Here is a 17,123-nt window from a genome sequence, read left to right as displayed (position 1 = left end):
TTGTATCACGGTTACTCAGCCCAGTCCAGTCTACTGATAAATTGTTGAAATAGCTACAAAACAGTTGAAACACAAAAATAATGGATAAAAAGTTTAAATAGATAACTCAAAGTATTGTACAATTAAATAGTTTAAATCGATGGAATAACAGTTTTACACAATTATGTTTTAACAATGTCCACTTTAATGTAATTAATAGGATGAAATAACATCCTATTTATTTAATCAGTTCAAAAGAACATGATGAAGGGGTACTTCAGCTCTGACAGGGAACAAAAACAACAAATTGTGATGGTCAGCGGGTGTTTCAATGACACCACCACCATTTAAGTAAGTAATTCATTTTATTTTGATTGAGGCCAAATTAGATTTAAAAGGTTTGGTGAATTAAGCGAGCTGAACAAAGCCCTGACTCTCTGAACTGGACGAAGCTATGATTTGAATCCCAAGATATAAAGTCAATTTACAATATTTGATCACACAATATAATCTTGTTACATGGATGTTATAAAGGTGATTGGTTAAGCGAAAACTGCAGCATTTTGTCTTTTATTTTAGAGGAATGACTCCTCAGTTCACTGTGTCAAATGAGGTTTGACTCTGCTGTCATCCCTAGGTTAGGTAACCTGATGTTGAAAGATCAATATGACCAAACTCTGCCCTTCCCCTTGATGCCTACATTATCAGGTGCCAGGTGGCGGCAATGAGGCTAATGGGATTATTTGGCTTATAGTCAAGTGTGAACAATGTGATGGAACTGCAACAAATATTTGCATACAGCAATTTGTTCTATTACTAAACACAGACTTGATAAAGACAGATGTCATGCACATATTCTGTTTCAAGTTGAAATAAAGTTTATTTAAATTGCTCAATGTAATAAGTAAACCTATGCTAAGCCAAGATAACCACCTGCTAGCTGTATATCCAGTCTGCAGACACGACAATGGCATCAATCCTCTCATTTTACTCTTGGAAAGAAAGCAAATAAGAAGTGTATTTCTCAAAATGTGAAACTATTCCATTCATTGAAGATGGCTAAAAGCTACCATGAAGGAAATAAATCTTTGCTGATATTTTCTCCTTGTAAATCTTGAGATAAAGTTTGTTGTCAGTCATGATTTTCTCTTCCTCAGGACTTGTGATTGTGATTTATACTCATTGCCACACTTTGTTATATCAGAAAAGGGAGTAGTTGTAAGGGAGAGTTTGTGTGTGTGTTTATGTGTGTGCGTGTGTCTGTCTGTCTGTCTGTGTTCGTGTGACTGCAGGTAAAAGCGAGACGCCCCCGGCCCGTAAAGCGATCCTGACACCATGAATAATGGAGAGTGCCGTGGCAGAGAGGATAAGTTCTCTGTGCAAGGCTCCTTTTTCACAGGGCTTTCTCCCATGGGTCACGTGAGTGCTGAAGTGACAGTAATTTTTCATGAGTAGTGTGTGTTGGTTGTATGGCCATATACTGCCCAGGTAGGACACATCCAGGCAGCCATCGGTCCCTCTGCATGTCCTGAGTTGATATACCTACAGCCGAACACACCCAGGGCGCTTTGAACCCCACAATCCCAGAACCACCCTGCAGCCGAGGGTCAAATGAATTGTCTTACACCATTAGAAACTCAAGGCAGCACTTACGAAACTAAAGGCCAGGGAAGTGAATGAATAAAAGATGCCGTCGAAACAGAAAAAATCCACAGCTTCAGAAGAAACCAAAGAGGTTGATGACGAATTGGAGGAAACGGAGCCAAAGTTAAAGGAGAGGAGCAACGGTGTGACCTGTGGGAACACCACAAAAGGAGAGAAGAGTCAGAAGAAACACAAGAGTGCCGAGAGCTCTGAGAATCAGGAGGCCACAGAGAAAGAGAGGAAGAAAAAAGAGGGTGAAAAAGTAAAAGAGAAAAAGAAGAAAAGGAAACCAGATGATGATTCTGAACCTGGTGCTGTGATTGAAAATGAAGCTGGAGAGGATGAACAGAACAATAATGACCCCTCGACCAATTCCAAAAAGAAGAAATCAGAGAAGCTTAAAGAGGAAGTGACTGAGGGAGTGAAGGAGGAGAAGAAGAAAAAGAAGAAGAAATCCTCAGCAGAAAACCCAGAGAGAGAGGAGGAGATGGGCTCCAAGGATAAAAAATCTAAAGATGGCAAGAAGAAGAAATCTCACAATGATGATGATGAGGAGTCCTTGATTGAGGAGCAGGAAGAGGAGGAGGACTCAAAGAAAAAGAAAAAGAAGAAGGCAAAGAAGGGATCTTCAGACAGTGATGAAGATAAAAAGAAAAAGGGGAAGAAATCCAAAATTAAACAAGTGGACTATGGTGTACTTTACCAGAATGAGCTGCTGAACTACCACACAGACTCATCTGACGGGTACGAGGACGAGTACTACAAAAAGAAAGGTAAGGATTTGACATTTTAGCTCAGATAGAGAGACGTCACATGCTGCTCTTTAGGCAAGTGTCAGCTATCTGACATATACTGTAGTACATATGGATTGGCTGGATTGTACCAACTGGTCAAACCTTGACTGCAGATTTCCTCCAGTTCCCCTCAGCTCTGAGCCGGGGCACCCTGGGGAATCCCTCTGTGATTGTTCTTGGGTGAAACCTCAGTTATGTTCCACATGAATGGAGGCAAACAGAGGCTCGGGGGCAGACAGGTGCTGGGTGCCATCCCAGTCACAGGGGCTGGGAGCAACGCTGGGGCCAGAGGCAGGGCTGGGTGCCAGAGGAGTTTTCTTAAAGCAGATCAGAGGTTTTCAAACAGGGGGTAACCAGACCCGGCATGGAGGCCACGAGTTTGTTTTGTTCAGGGTTTTTTTTTTGCATGGGAGGAAGGGAATCACAAAATGATTTAGGTGATACAAATACAAATACAATGCAATTCTCTCAGAGAATATTGTCAATTATTGGCCTGTGTGATATGAAGCAGAACAGAAAACCCATAGCAGATAAATTCCAACTGACTTTAATGCAACCTTAGTTCTGTGCAACTCTGAGTTAGACTATCAATCAAATGAAACCCCAGAAAAAGTCATTATGTGAACCTTTGATTATTCTATGGCCCTAAACAACCCTGTCTCTTTGATATTACTTTTATATACAACTGATGACGGTATCTGCAAAGTTGCAAAATGTTCACCCTGAATGTATCTGCAAAATGTTCACAGAATACAATATCTGCTCATAACAAGCATATTGTGTTTCTTATGGTTATATTTAGACACTGACAGCACTTGGTTAAGTTCAGGGAAACTGTGGTGTTGGTAAAATATTAACAAAGTCAACAGTGACCTGAAGCAAAAAAAAAAAAGAAAAAAGAAGATGTTTAATTTAACATTAAACTGAAAAAAAACACCTTCTCTGATCTTAACAAAGTGATTTTGTTACATAACCCAATCAGACAGGACTCAGGATGCAAACTGGCCTGTGGTATGAAAACTCTTTCGTGCAAAACATATTTGGAAATACAAATTACTAATGTGAAATGTAATTTGTAGGAGACAGGAATGCAATAAAGTAGCATTTGGAGAGTGCAGCCTTCAGCTGTATTCGAAGGCCTTTTGAATGAGAAAATTGAACATAACATAACAACACATAAAAACGTCTGGACTCAAAAGCTTTTAATCTCATTTTCCCATCACGTTTACAAAGAGAGTGCTGAAAAGGTGACGTTAGTATTCTGTCTGGCATTTTTACTGCTGAATAACTGCTACCATAAAGTAACTGACTAAAGCTAATGTAGTTTCATCTCGTGATCATTGTGCAATTTATGTAAGGAGCAGTTGGTACTTTTGTTTAGCATCTTTAGCAGTGATACATGCCTGTGTCCACGTCTTTGTTACTCACTGGCTCACAGACCTGAGCGAGCCAGGAGGAGCCAGGAGTTTATCGCGGCTCAGTTTTACCAGGCCACTGTCTATCTGATTTTATCAGGTGTCTCTCGTTCTCCTTAATTTGGGTTTAATGGCCTCGCTCACTGTTAATTAGATATCCATGACCCTCTCTTATCAACTTTGGTCAAGTTGCTCTTTATCAGGCCTCTGCCTTTCCTTTCCCCCTGTCCTGGATGTTTTTAGGTTATCTGTTTGTCTTATATCTCCTGCCTTCTCGGGCATTTGTCTTTCACTGGATTTATCCTCTACTCTTGGTTCTTTGATGTATTTGGGTGAATCTACAGTTATTTTACAAATTATTCTCTTCAGTTCCACCACAACCTTTTTTTAAGATTCGCCCCCTAACCCTAACCCTATGGATACCCTACAAAGAACTAACTGTTACCCTAAAAACAGTCTACAGTTTGTCAGTAGACTTATGACCTCAAGTCCCATACCTTTAGGTTCACATAATAGTCACTCTTACATAACCGCAACAGACAGGAGTTTACATATACATGTAGTAATGAAGCAGGACTATAGAATTACCACGGTATAAGCCAAGATATTGAGTCACAGGCAACAGCCATACGCTGACTAATCTCCTTATGAAGATTTAATGTTGTTACTCAAACAAAGGCAGTTGCATAGGTGTGACCTTTAAAATCCACTCCAAAAAAAGGGGTGTGCAGAGTTACAAATAATTTGATGAGTCATTATTGACTCAGTGGATTCATGGTCAAGTGACTCACACAAAAATGACTGGCTAAAGCAATTACTACTTCTGCAAAATGCATGTTTGTACCAAGCACATGTGATCTGGGGGAACAGAGGGTAAGTCACCTGAGCGGCCAAACAGTTCCACCTTAACATTGAATTTCACTAGGACACAACTTTTTTAAAATACCTCTGATTAGGTCAACATTCATAAATAAGTATGTAAAAGAAGACAGAGACGCGGCATCAAGCTCAAATCTATATACTTTTTGAAAACAATGTGGACAAAACTAAAGGCTCGTATGGTTTCCCACTTCAGAGAGAAGTACCATGGGTGCTGCAGGGACTGAGCAGGTCAAGAATGTGCAAAGTATTAAGGATGGAAATGTTTCACTGGCCCTGCCACACATACATCATTGAGACTCAGAGTCTACAGCCATGCTTGTGGTTCTGTGAAGCTGCACATAGGCCCAGTGGTGCTTTAGCTGAAGAGTAACACGGGTACAACATGCTGATAATGTTCTCCATCTTAGTTTACCGCGTTAGCATGCTAACATTTGATAATTAGCACAAAGTACAGCTGAGGCTGATGGGAATGTCATTAGTTTTGCAAGTATGTAGTCATAAACGTAAGTATTGGACAAATTGTAATCATCCTGAGAACATGGAAGATGATTGACTGTACCAAAATTTCATTCAATCCATTCAGTAGGTATTGAGATATTTCAGTAAGAACCACAAATGTCAAACTCATGGCGGTGCAAAGTAAAAGTCAAGGGATCACTTAAGTCATTAGCGCTCATTCTCTGGGCACTGTAAATGTGTGTACCAAATTTCATGGCAATCCATTCAATAGCTGTTAAGATGTCTCGACCAAAGTGGTGGACTGATCTCAGCCATCCCTAGAGCCACGCAGCCATCATGGCACTGACCTCAGATATAAGCACCTTAAATGACACAAACTGAGGCAGATTTTACAGACTGCTGACTTTTCATCTTGTTTACCTTCCCATCAGCCCAGTGGCTCAGAGAGACACATTTGTGAAATGTGAGAGAGGCTTGGCTGGGGTTTCACACCAGACATGGATTCGCTGCAGATTCGCCGCATTGAATTCCCTGGCAACCGCACATGGAAGGAAACATAATGCTCCCAAATGTTTATAGATTATTGGACACTGTGAGTTTGTGACTTTGGGTTTGTCCTTTTGTTCAAGTTTTTACTCTTCAAAATAGTCCCTTCCAGACATCGAAGAATTTATTCCCGACACGTACTCTCATTATTTCAGACCTGCGATGCTTTTAACAAAATGGACAACACTGCACACATTTTAATCTCCTGTTGTATTTCTAATCTCCATTTTCCTTTCTCTTTCAGTGTACGAGGTGGTCACCGTCACTGGTGATGTAAAAGGAGCCGGGACTGATGCTAATGTGTTTGTTACCCTTTTTGGAGAGTTTGGCATCACGCCCAAGGTTCACCTGGCAAGCAAGTGGGTTTAATAGGGTTTATGTTGATGTCATTGAAATATAGTTGATACATAGTTTGTCTTTAAGACTCTAAATCAGGTCGGACTGACTCACTCTGCTCTGATTTGTTTGCACTTATTATAACAGGCTTTCTGTGTAACACACTAACCCCTGAATCAGTTGGTGCTCATTCTGTTTCAGTAGTTATAATAAGTAAGTTTAACTAGTTTGACATGTTTTCAATGTCAGCTGTTAACTATTAATCTTTTCTATTCCTCTCTGATCTTTCAGCACAGAAAAGAGGTATTTTCTAATCAGTCTGCTAAAGGATGGTTAGGATTCTGTCCTTGTGTTGGGTTGTATTGTGCATATAACACTGTATGAGAGAGTGTTCCTGTTCAACGTTAACCTGATGCCTGTAGGGCCCATGAATAAAGACAAAATCAAGTTGCACACCAGAAATCTCTTTGACTTCTTGGTCAAAACCATATCAACCTGAAAAATGAAAATCCGCTGATGTCAGAGAAGCATCTTTACAACAAAAGGTTTGGTTATGGTGCAGGAATCACTCCTCTATACAGTCATATAAAATGTCGGACACAGAATATGTGGAGTAAGGAGGAACTATGTGACATGGCCGGTCTTCTTTTCCATTCAGAGGCAAATGAAAGAAGACCACGATGTAATTTCTGTGGATGATCAAATGACTCTCAGGGGATCTTATCAGCAGCAGGCTCCCTTTATCTCTGCACACATTGATTCACAGATAGGGTTACCTGTGCAGCATATAGGATATACCAACTTATTGTAAGCCACACTCGAGCATGTCACCCACACCTTGTGGTGGTCTCATTCATCCACTTCAGACAGCACCAGCATGCCATGTATGCAGTATCTCCATGCTGTGCAACTGTTGCTGTTGCTCAGCTGATGAAATACTATACATGGATGTTGACAAGGTCACTTTTGTCATATAGTAAACATACTGTACAGTAAGGAGTTTCACCTTACTCCAATATATATTAGGTCCTGCCTGTATTGTTGATCAATTAAAACTTGACAACATGATACAGGTAAGGGAGGGTTGCTATGTCTCCAAACATATTTGCCCGATTGAACAATCGAGGCAGATTAGAAATGCAACTCTTTGGAAATTCAGTGTGATTATAAGTCAGTCAAATTGCATGAATTCCAAAGTTTGCATTGGATTTGATTTTTTTTATTTTTAGAATCAATGTCTGCCCATCATTCTCCTACAGGTGATTTTACATGGAAGCAGAGAATGAGGGCATGTATTCATCCTGGACAGTATTTCTTTCTTGGCAGTTTTTCACAGTATATGACACCGTGCACTTTAATTATGCGAGCCTTGGCATTGTGCATTGGTTGACTATTGCAGGGAGAGGAGAACAGATGGAGATGTGGGTCAGAGACAAAGGCAGGTTTTCTCTGTTAATGGAAAAGAGGGTGTCTGATTCGCTGTGTTTGGCAGAGGGGGTTCGCCTCTGTGAGGGGTAGAAGTGCGCGAGGAAGAGGAAGAGGAAGAGGAAGAGGAAGAGGGAGCGTTGAAGTGGCCGAGCCTGAGGAGGTTTCAGATTATACCACTGCCGTGAGACCACCAGGGCACCTTAAGCTGGATCAGTCAGGAGATGTAATTTACTGATACAGAGTTCAGTTCAGTTGTCTGTCTGGACTGTATCTCTTTACCCACTGATCTCTCCCAATTAAATAAAACCTCTCTCTTACACACATGCACGGACACACGCACACACACACACACATGCACGGACACATGCACACACACACACTCTCTCTCTCCCGAATTCTGACATTTTCAATGTTTCCTCAATTTACAGAAGCAGAACTGCATTTGAGAAGAATAAAACTGATGTTTTCCGAATCAAAACACACAACGTGGGACCTCTGAAGAAGCTGAGGTAAACACTGCTGTGCTGATTGTGATCTGTAATAACTTAGAAATAAATATATATACTATAATGTCCATTTGGAGTGTACAGCTACAGGTCACTGACAACATCACAGTTAAGGCTTCATAGTTAAGTGTGCCTCATACAGGATGACAGCAGCTTACAGAGAGGATCACACAGTGCGGCTGGCCATCAAAGGATTTCATCCAGTGACACAAGGTTAAGCCCCATCTGTTGTTGGGAGTTAATGTCTTACTCCAGAGGAGGCTGAGTTACATCACAGTCGCCAGACATGAACAGTGAAATGAGGCAGCAGGACATTTAAAAGTGAAAGGCTGTAAAAGTAGAGAGGCTGCACTGTGGCTCAGATAGTTGAGACAAATGGAAGTGTTGCTTTTCCCATGTTGTACAATTTATTTTTTTCATCATAGAGATGTAGATGTTGACATCCAAGCTCAACAGCTGTTCTTGACCATTCTTGACCTTTTAAGTAGTGGTATGAAAAAACAAACAGCAACAACAAGCAAGTCCTGAGTCGAGGTCCACTTCCTAGTTTTTTCCAGAGCTTTCGGCTCCTGTTTTCAAGTACTGCATGAACTTTGCTTCAGTTTTAAGTCAACATGGATGAGAGATTCCTTAAGTGCTGAACCGGGTTTGCTATTCTTTGTGTTATTCTACTCCATCTTATTCTGTCCCCATGATATTTCTTTTATATCTGAAATACAAGTGACAACAAGTTTTCTTATTTGGTATTTACCACTGCAGAAATACAAACATACACAAAAGAACAAAGGCACTGGTGCATCTGATGTGGCAAGCTCATTTCTGATTACCTGCAGGGTGAATTCAAGTCACACCATGACATTTGATTTCCTCAGGATCGAGCACGACAACACAGGGATGAACGCCAGCTGGTTCTTGGACCGGGTGGTGGTGACCGACATGAACCGGCCCCATCTGCGCTTCTATTTCGCCTGCAACAACTGGCTGAGTCGGGAGGAGGCTGACAACCTGTTTGTCAGGGACCTGCTGGGCAGCCTGAACCCCATGGATGTCCCCAAATGTAGGTCACTCTGGGACAAGCACATAAAACAAAGACACAAAAGTTCAGAGAGGTTAAAAGAAAATAACAATTGATTCAAATTCCAAATGCCCCAACAGAAAGCACCGGGTTTGAAAATAACTGCAGAAAAACTATTTTTTTTAAGATCTCTAAAATACAATACACATAAACCTTGACAGCTCTAAGAGCTCGTATACTTACGCTAAAGTCACTGTGTCCTCAGTCAGTTTGACACTGTTAGATAAATCATTTAAAAATGTCCTGTTCAGATATTTTGTACAATAGATTCTCCGATAATTAAATTGCGAGTTGAGCCAAGTAGAAAGAGATATTTTGAAATATAGTCACCAGAGATGAACAGGAAAAAAACTGTCTCTTAACTTGACAGTATCAGTACCATGTGTCTGGTCAGCTGGACACAAAAGGTGCCTGATCTCCTACAGATCTTCCTACTGTTTCAGGTTGTAATGGAATTCCCATCAGAATGTAATCCTCAGGTAAACCGGCCCATGTGTCCTCTGCTGCAATGTGATCCAACGTCTCAGTACCTGCAGTCAATCAAGCAGAGCATCACGAAGCCGAGGCTCAGATAAAGACCAGAGGACACTGTGCTGTTAGGGAGTGGTCAGAGCAATATGGCTGTAACAACCACAACACACACACTGTTATGAATATTTAACCTGGAAACCATCTCAGCATGGATTAGCAAGGAAACTGCCCAATGACCTGCCTAATTGCATAACTTGTTTAGATAGAAGATCAGCATTCACTACACTATCAGCGTCTGCAGCATGTTGTTCATATAGTCTCTATATTACTGTTTTATATTCCATGTTTTGCAGTGAATAAATACATAGTTAGTGTGTTCACTGCTGATATGAAGGGAAGTGGCACTGATGCTGATGTCTTCCTAAATATCTTTGGAGAGACTGGTGACACAGGTAGGCCTGCAACACATTATTTTTTCATTGTTGATTATATCTTGTATTTTTATTTATTTATTTATTAATTGATTACCAGATAATGGAAAAATGCTTAAGCAGATATTAGATTTAAAGTTACACAAACAGAGAAAAATAGTAAATCTTACCATGTAAGAAGCTGCAAGCATTTGCTGGTTGCTTGATAAACAGTCAATTGAATATCAATTACATGCCATTAAGTTTCCGTTGATCAAATAACCCATAGGTGACTCTTATGTACAACTCTTTACAGCTGTTACATTAAGCCACTGCCCATCCTTGACAAATAGTGTTGTCTATTCATTGTTAATGACTGTAGCCGCTTCCTCACTGTGATTTCAATGTTTGATTCTGATTCTTAAATTCTTTCATGAAAGGCGAGAGACGACTGGACAGTGACAAAGATAACTTTGAACGGGGATCGGAGGACAAGTTTACGATAGAGGCTCCAAACCTGGGAAGGCTGAGGAAAATCACCATCGGTCACAACAACAGAGGTTCATCGGCTGGGTGGTTTCTGGATAAGGCATGTACAGGCTACACACTCTTACATACATAATCTAAACAGATGTGCACACATACATAAAAAGCGTCATGATAGAGCATACTGTTTCTCTACAGGTGGTGATCGATGACATGGGGAATAAAGAAGTGTATGAGTTCCCAGTTAATCGCTGGTTTGCTATGGATGAAGATGATGGCAAAATACAGAGAGATGTGTTGGTTGGATCAGTGCAACCAATGGGTGAGAACAAAGCCAGTCACTTTTTTCAGTATATTTAATATATGGATATAGGCAATAATCATATCTCACTTGATTGACGTCAGTGATAAATTTGCAGCTTTTTGTGAATTTTCCTGCATCTACTTAGGAATTATATACAATGTACAAGTGATGACTGGAAATGTGAGGGGTGCAGGCACCAACTCTAAGATCCACATGGTTATGCACGGCTCCAAGGGCTTAAAAAACAGTGGCAAAGTCTTCCTGGAGGGCGGTGCTTTCGAGCGCGGTCTCATCGACATTTTCAACGTGGAGATTTGTGAACTGATCAGCCCGCTCAGCCGGGTAACCATCGGGCACGACAATGGGGCCGTTGGTGCCGGGTGGTACTGCGAAAAGGTACTTCACCTTTCTTATTGGTTACAGATTGATTCTCAAAGTGCCGTTCACCCACCGAGCACCCGTTTCCCTTCCAGGTGGTGATATACTGTCCTTTCACGGGCATTGAGCAGACATTTCAGTGCGGGATGTGGCTGGACGAGGACGAGGGGGACGGACTGATCGAGAGGGAGCTGTATGAGATGGTCTCTCTGAGGCAGAAAAAACAGAAGAGTGGGTGTCTTCATTCTACTCACACATATTCTATGTATAGAACATTAATTCAAGTTTCATGTTATGTATTTGTATCCGAAAAAGAAAAAAGTTGGTCTCCTGGCTGGCCTACTTTAGTATCAAATCTAACCTTTTCCAGAATACCCATGGTCCCTGTGGATTTGGACCTCAGATGTGAAAGGGGCAGGGACAGACGCCCAGGTGTTTCTGCAGATCTACGGACAGAAGGGCAAGTCTGATGAGATCAAACTGGAAAACAACTCAGACAGTTTTGAGCAGGGCCAGCTTGATAAATTCATGGTGAGCACATTACATTTTTTTTCCACTGTGAAGCTCTCAAAAACATGTTTTTTTTCATGTGCATGTTTTTATTACACTTTAAAAAAAAATGACTATAGGTCGAGATGCCAGACATAGGACGACTGCTGAAAGTGCGCATCTGGCACGAGAAGAGAAATCCATTTTCTGGCTGGCATTTAGCGAAGGTGAGACTCATTGATCTGTCAGTGTAAGCTCTTAAGTCTGTTGCACAATGTCACCTCTGAGCACCGAGCTAGACACTGAATTACAGTTTATTTTGCACCTGAAAAGAGAGTATGTACAAATCAGGCTGTAAATAAAGTCAGTTCATTTATGTCAGATTTTTTTTATTGTCTTGGAAAATACATGTGAATATCACTGCTGCAATATCAATTAGTCTGAAAGAAGAAGAGGAGGAAATAAAGATGAAGATGTGTATAATGACACTTACTCTCTGCAGCTCACTTTGCTTAAGACCCTGACGATGGAGAAATATTCTTTTGAATGTGGCCGCTGGCTGGACATCAATGAAGATGACAATGAGATTGCCAGAGAGCTTCCAGCCACAGGAGCCCTCATTGAGGATCCTCTGCCCTGTAAGAGACACACTGAGGACACACATACAAAAGACACCAGGCTTCATGTCAACAGTCAAGTGTATGAGATCTTAGTGTGTGAGGGTGCTTTATGGAACATAATGTGACTGTTCCTCTCTTGTTTTTCTTCAGTGATAAAGTATCGCGTCACTATCTGCACTGGCAACGTCAGCGGCAGCGGCACCGATGCCAGTGTCTTCCTCAATGTTATCGGTGACCTGGGTGACACAGGGGAGCGGCTCATGTTTATGAGCAAAAACAATGTCAACAAATTTGAAAAGGGCAACGTAAATGCATCATTACTTAAAGACCAACACAGAAAATACATAAATATTGTTTGGGAAATACTCAGCAGATGCTTTAATCCTTTGTCCCCCTGTCTTCCCCCAGCATGATGAGTTCCTCATTGAGTCCGTGTCCTTGGGCCAGGTGCGCAGGGTGCGCGTAGGTCATGATGGCCGTGGAGGAGGCTGTGGTTGGTTCCTTGATAAGGTGATGGTCAGGGAGGAGGGCCAACCAGAGTCTTTGGCCATTGTGTTCCCCTGTTTCAGGCAAGGCAATAACACTTTGCACGCAACTTAAAGGAATACTAATCTGTTTTCTTGCTGAGAGCTGTATGTGAGAATTGATAACGCTCTCGTCCTGCACAGCAAACATGAAGCTGCAGTCAGTTAGCTTAGATTAGTATAAAGAGCAGAAGCAGGTGAAAGGTACCGAAGGTAAAAATGTGCCTACTAGCACCTCTAAAGAAGAAGGGGAAAATGTTGAACTATTTTATATGTTACATATAATTATTAGTCTTGAATTTAACACGTAATTCTTTATGTTGAAACCCACCAATACTCCAACCAGATGGACAAAACTGTCCAAACCGCTCCAGAAGCCTGATAAGTGCTGTAAATTGGCCACGTTTACATTCCCTAGCTCTCCAGCGGCGAATGTTTAAGTAGTTAGGCAGCTGATGGATGAGTTTGCCGTTACAAATAGGCACTAAATGCATGTGGCCAGCCAGCTCTCTCTCCTTTAGTAACTGGAGCCAAGACTGAGGTGCTGTGTTACCTCTGGAAAAAGGCTCTTCCTGTCTGTCTGTCCTGGTAAAAGAGAAAGGTTAGAGAGCTTCCAATTCAAAGCAATGGAGAACATACATATGCTTTCTTGTTTAGTCTTTTATGTTGCTTGTACTGGTTGTGTTCTGTTGTCTCTTTTTCACATTTTGAGGTTTTGAGGTTAATGGTGATCTGATTTCCTCACAATGATCAATAATCTTAGGATACTTGAAATGTTTAGTGATTTTAAATGGAAGCTTATACATTAATTAAAACTTCATACCAGGCAAATATACAGTATGTAGTTGCATAGCTCCAGCAGATGTATTTTAATGTTTGGGCGTCACTTTTTCTTCTGTATTCCTCGTTGGCTTTTTGTGTATATCTTGTGTTTTTTGGCTTTTTATCTACCACAATGGTTACTTGAATTTTCTGTCAGAGGTTGTCACTTTAATCTCAACCTGAAACCAATCTGGTAAAAAAAAAAAAAAAAGTTATAAATAATAGATAACATGTCTTTCTTACTTATATTTGAATTTTCAGGGATGTTTAAAGGGTGGTGGTGATGGGGGTCTGGTGCTACAGGAGTAAACTTGTCTGTTTCCTCGTCTGTTCTTCTTCAGGTGGTTGGACCGTAATGAGGATGATGGACAGATTGTCCGTGAGTTAGTTCCAGATGGAGATGGTCTGCGTCTCTTTAGTGAGTACATAAAGATCAAGATCAAGATTACAGCGGTTAAGTAACTTAAAAAAGGAGAGCATATCTTTTTAATGCTTACATAAATTATATCCAACTCCCTAATTTCACTCCACATCAGATGTCAGCTACCACATAGCAATCAAGACAGGCAATGTGAATGGGGCCAGCTCCGACTCCAAGGTGTTTGTCAAGCTGTACGGGGAGAAGTGCGACACTAACAAGATGATCCTGGCAGTCTCTGACAATGACCTCAGGAACTACTTTGAGACAGGACGCACTGATATCTTCACCATTGACACCTTTGACATTGGAAAGGCAAGTTCTTTAGACATGCAGACACTTAACAGAGAACAGAGTTTATGGTTCAGACATATATTTGTGTTTTCTAATTCTATTCTATTCTATTCGCTCATGTCCTCTGTACTTACAGATCAGCCGTCTCCTGATCGGTCACACCAACGAGGGCCTGCGGGCCGGATGGTTTCTGGACAGTGTGCAGATCTCTGTGCCAGTTCACGGGATGCAGTACATGTTCCCGAGCCACCGCTGGCTCTGCAAAGATGAGGCTGATGGGAAAGTGGAGGTTGAGATCTATCCCAGCGAGGTCCTGGACATAGAGCAATGTAAATAACAGCAACTTAAAAAGTGCCGTACAGTCAGAATTCATCGCATGTATCACAGTAACAGTGTTTATGAGTTGAAGTGTTTTGCATTTAGCTACAGCTTGTTTCTTCTTGTCACTATGCTGTGATCCCCTCTCATTAACAGTGATCAACTATGAAGTAACAGTGATCACAGGGGACATGCGTGCAGGTGGCACCAATGCCAATGTCTTCTGTCAGATCTATGGAGATAAAGGAAAAACTGAAGTTCTTGCTCTCAAGAGTCGCTCCAACAATTTTGAACGTGGCACTACTGAAATCTTTAAGGTCTGTATTGCACTTGTGTCAAGTTATGTACGTTTAAGTTGCTGCTGGTTTGACTGTCGTTTCATACACTTACCACCCAGATTGAGGCTCAGGATGTCGGCAAGATCTACAAAATACGCATCTACCACGACGGGAAGGGTATTGGAGATGGCTGGTTCCTGGAGACAGTGGACATCAAGCGGCTGACGATGGCCATGGTGCAGGTTGAGGTGAAGAAGGAGGACACCAAGAAAGATAAGAAGAAGGACAAAAAAAAGAAGAAGAAAGAAGAGGAAGAGGAGGTGGAGATAGTTGAGGAACTGCAGGAAGTGGTGGAGACATTTACTTTCACTTGTAACCGCTGGCTTGCCAGGGATGAGGAGGACGGGGAGATTGTGGTTGAGCTGCTGACTGAGGACAATGAAGACCTGGAGGGTGAGTAGAGCATGAATGTAATGTGTTGAGCCACCGTTATTGGATTCCACTGGATACATATTATTGTTTTAATTGTGACATTAAAACTGCTAATATCATCATTTGCAACGGTAAAATGTCAGTGGTGACTTACACACGAACTGTTTTCCTCTCAGTGAACTCATATGAGGTTCATGTGTTCACCGGGACCATGTGGGGGGCGGGGACTGATGCCAATGTTTACATCAACATCTACGGAGAGACTGGCGACACAGGAGAGCGACGGCTCAGGAAGTCCAACAACCTGAACAAATTTGAGAAAGACCAGGTAAGATTTGTTTCTGTCAGTGCTGGATGCCTGTCCTTTGAATATAAAGCTGTAGTGAGGAGACAGTTAACGCAGCTTAGCATAACATAGCAAAAAATCTGCCTACGAGTCCCTTTAAAACCCAGTAATTAACATTCTTTATCTTTTTTGTTTAATCTGTACAAGTGTAAAAATGGCAAGTTGTGGTTTTATGGGGAGTGTCTGATAATTAAAGGTAAAGACTCCAGGAAGTATTATTAGAAAGGAAATTTCATTTCATTCCAGCACATAAATTCCTGTAAAACCACAAGCTGTCGTTTTCATAATTTGATTTTCAGCAATCTACAGAGTCCAATTAAACCACAGGACACAATGCAGCATCTTCTCTTCACAACTCTTAAAACATTTATAAGAAGTACGTTGTTGCTTCCCTATTCCACTTTTCGTAATGTTTTGCAGATGCACTTGTTTAATGTGCTGTGTTTTATGTAGCCAAGATAGTTATCACTGATACTGCTGTTCTGGTTAAATCTCAGAAGCTTTGCAGGTTAAATAGAGATCAAATAAATAAGTAATGAGGCTCTCATGGACTTCTAACCTAAGACGTGACACTTCTTGACCCTCTGTCACCGGTTTGTTGCACGTGTGATGCAGGAGGATATTTTCAACATCACAGCGGTTGACCTGGGGATCCTGAAGAAGCTGAGAATCCGACATGACAACAGACAGGCCAGCGCCGGCTGGTTTCTAGACAGGGTGGAGATTGTAGACAACAAAGATGACAGCACGTAAGTCATGATGATTTTAGAAAGAGAGCAGTGATCTATTAGCACTTTAATTTAGATGTGACACTGCATTATCACACAAATCCTAAGTATGAATTAACCAATCAATTAATTTAAAAATACTTAATCTTTTATTTCAATGATAATAAATTATTTACACCTTGCTGAGCCATACTTGGCAAAAAATTAATGCCACCAGGTTTCACAAAATAGCATCATCCTCAAATAGCAAATAAAACCTTTGCACATAAAATGTCTGAGAGCTCCACTGTATGGTGTGAAATGGTACTCTTCTGCCTGGCATCAATTTAAAGAGGGATGGCCACTTTCTCAAAGTATTTTTAGACACAATAAACATGCTATGGTATTGTCATTATATGTACTATACACTGAACAAAATATATTGTATTTTGTGTTTTAGGTACTTTTTTCCTTGTAAACGCTGGCTGGCTATTGATGAGGATGATGGACAACTTGCTAGGGAGCTGGTTCCTGTGGACGAGGCCTTTATGAGGAAGGGGGATGATGATGAGGAAGACTCTGAAGCCACACTCGGTCTGGAACAGAAAGGTGAGAGCAACATTATGGACAGCACAGAGAATCAGACCTTTGAACAAGAGGGGAAGCCTTTTTTTAAATTAAATGAATGAGGATAATAATTACTACAGTAGATTGTTATATGATTAAATTGTTCCGATCTCTTCTTATGACAGCCATGTCAAC

At 41.2% G+C, this 17,123-nt stretch overlaps 4 protein-coding genes across 4 annotated transcripts; all 4 read left to right on the top strand.

Moving 5' to 3' along the window:
• Positions 1–9,600: 9,600 nt before the first annotated feature.
• LOC130186321 (lipoxygenase homology domain-containing protein 1-like) lies at positions 9,601–11,318 on the top strand. The gene is made up of 2 exons (XM_056403359.1): positions 9,601–10,753; positions 10,881–11,318. The coding sequence occupies exons 1-2, from the start codon at positions 10,603–10,605 to the stop codon at positions 11,213–11,215; spliced, it is 486 nt and encodes a 161-aa protein (XP_056259334.1). The 5' UTR covers positions 9,601–10,602; the 3' UTR covers positions 11,216–11,318.
• On the top strand, positions 11,260–13,888 carry LOC130186824 (lipoxygenase homology domain-containing protein 1-like). Its single transcript, XM_056404116.1, has 5 exons — positions 11,260–11,344; positions 11,484–11,644; positions 11,743–11,829; positions 12,105–12,240; positions 12,373–13,888. The coding sequence occupies exons 1-5, from the start codon at positions 11,260–11,262 to the stop codon at positions 12,633–12,635; spliced, it is 732 nt and encodes a 243-aa protein (XP_056260091.1). The 3' UTR covers positions 12,636–13,888.
• Positions 13,887–14,550, top strand: LOC130186823 (lipoxygenase homology domain-containing protein 1-like; the record flags this gene model as incomplete). The annotated part of the gene is made up of 2 exons (XM_056404115.1): positions 13,887–13,986; positions 14,105–14,550. Coding segments are annotated over 2 exons (546 nt in total), but the record flags the coding sequence as incomplete, so codon positions are not given.
• A 443-nt stretch (positions 14,551–14,993) lies between these two features.
• On the top strand, positions 14,994–17,050 carry LOC130186822 (lipoxygenase homology domain-containing protein 1-like). The gene is made up of 4 exons (XM_056404114.1): positions 14,994–15,329; positions 15,485–15,636; positions 16,270–16,403; positions 16,822–17,050. The coding sequence occupies exons 1-4, from the start codon at positions 15,104–15,106 to the stop codon at positions 17,048–17,050; spliced, it is 741 nt and encodes a 246-aa protein (XP_056260089.1). The 5' UTR covers positions 14,994–15,103.
• The last annotated feature ends 73 nt before the right edge of the window (positions 17,051–17,123 follow it).

Source organism: Seriola aureovittata, chromosome 18 (genome assembly GCF_021018895.1).
Source record: "Seriola aureovittata isolate HTS-2021-v1 ecotype China chromosome 18, ASM2101889v1, whole genome shotgun sequence".
In the NCBI taxonomy this organism is placed as follows: domain Eukaryota; kingdom Metazoa; phylum Chordata; class Actinopteri; order Carangiformes; family Carangidae; genus Seriola; species Seriola aureovittata.
Note: the sequence above shows the minus strand (reverse complement) of the source record. Positions and strands in the feature narration are given on the sequence as shown.

What these genes read in the sequence shown, in the direction of transcription:
- LOC130186321 (XM_056403359.1), top strand. Translation starts at nt 10,603, where the DNA reads ATGATAGAGCATACTGTTTCTCTACAGGTGGTGATCGATGACATGGGG. An exon ending in TGGATCAGTGCAACCAATGG is followed by an intron (nt 10,754 to 10,880) that starts GTGAGAACAAAG and finishes GCATCTACTTAG; the next exon opens with GAATTATATACAATGTACAA.
- LOC130186824 (XM_056404116.1), top strand. Translation starts at nt 11,260, where the DNA reads ATGTGGCTGGACGAGGACGAGGGGGACGGACTGATCGAGAGGGAGCTG. An exon ending in GCCAGCTTGATAAATTCATG is followed by an intron (nt 11,645 to 11,742) that starts GTGAGCACATTA and finishes AAATGACTATAG; the next exon opens with GTCGAGATGCCAGACATAGG. An exon ending in CTGGCTGGCATTTAGCGAAG is followed by an intron (nt 11,830 to 12,104) that starts GTGAGACTCATT and finishes TACTCTCTGCAG; the next exon opens with CTCACTTTGCTTAAGACCCT.
- LOC130186822 (XM_056404114.1), top strand. Translation starts at nt 15,104, where the DNA reads ATGGCCATGGTGCAGGTTGAGGTGAAGAAGGAGGACACCAAGAAAGAT. An exon ending in GGACAATGAAGACCTGGAGG is followed by an intron (nt 15,330 to 15,484) that starts GTGAGTAGAGCA and finishes TTTTCCTCTCAG; the next exon opens with TGAACTCATATGAGGTTCAT. An exon ending in ACAAATTTGAGAAAGACCAG is followed by an intron (nt 15,637 to 16,269) that starts GTAAGATTTGTT and finishes CGTGTGATGCAG; the next exon opens with GAGGATATTTTCAACATCAC.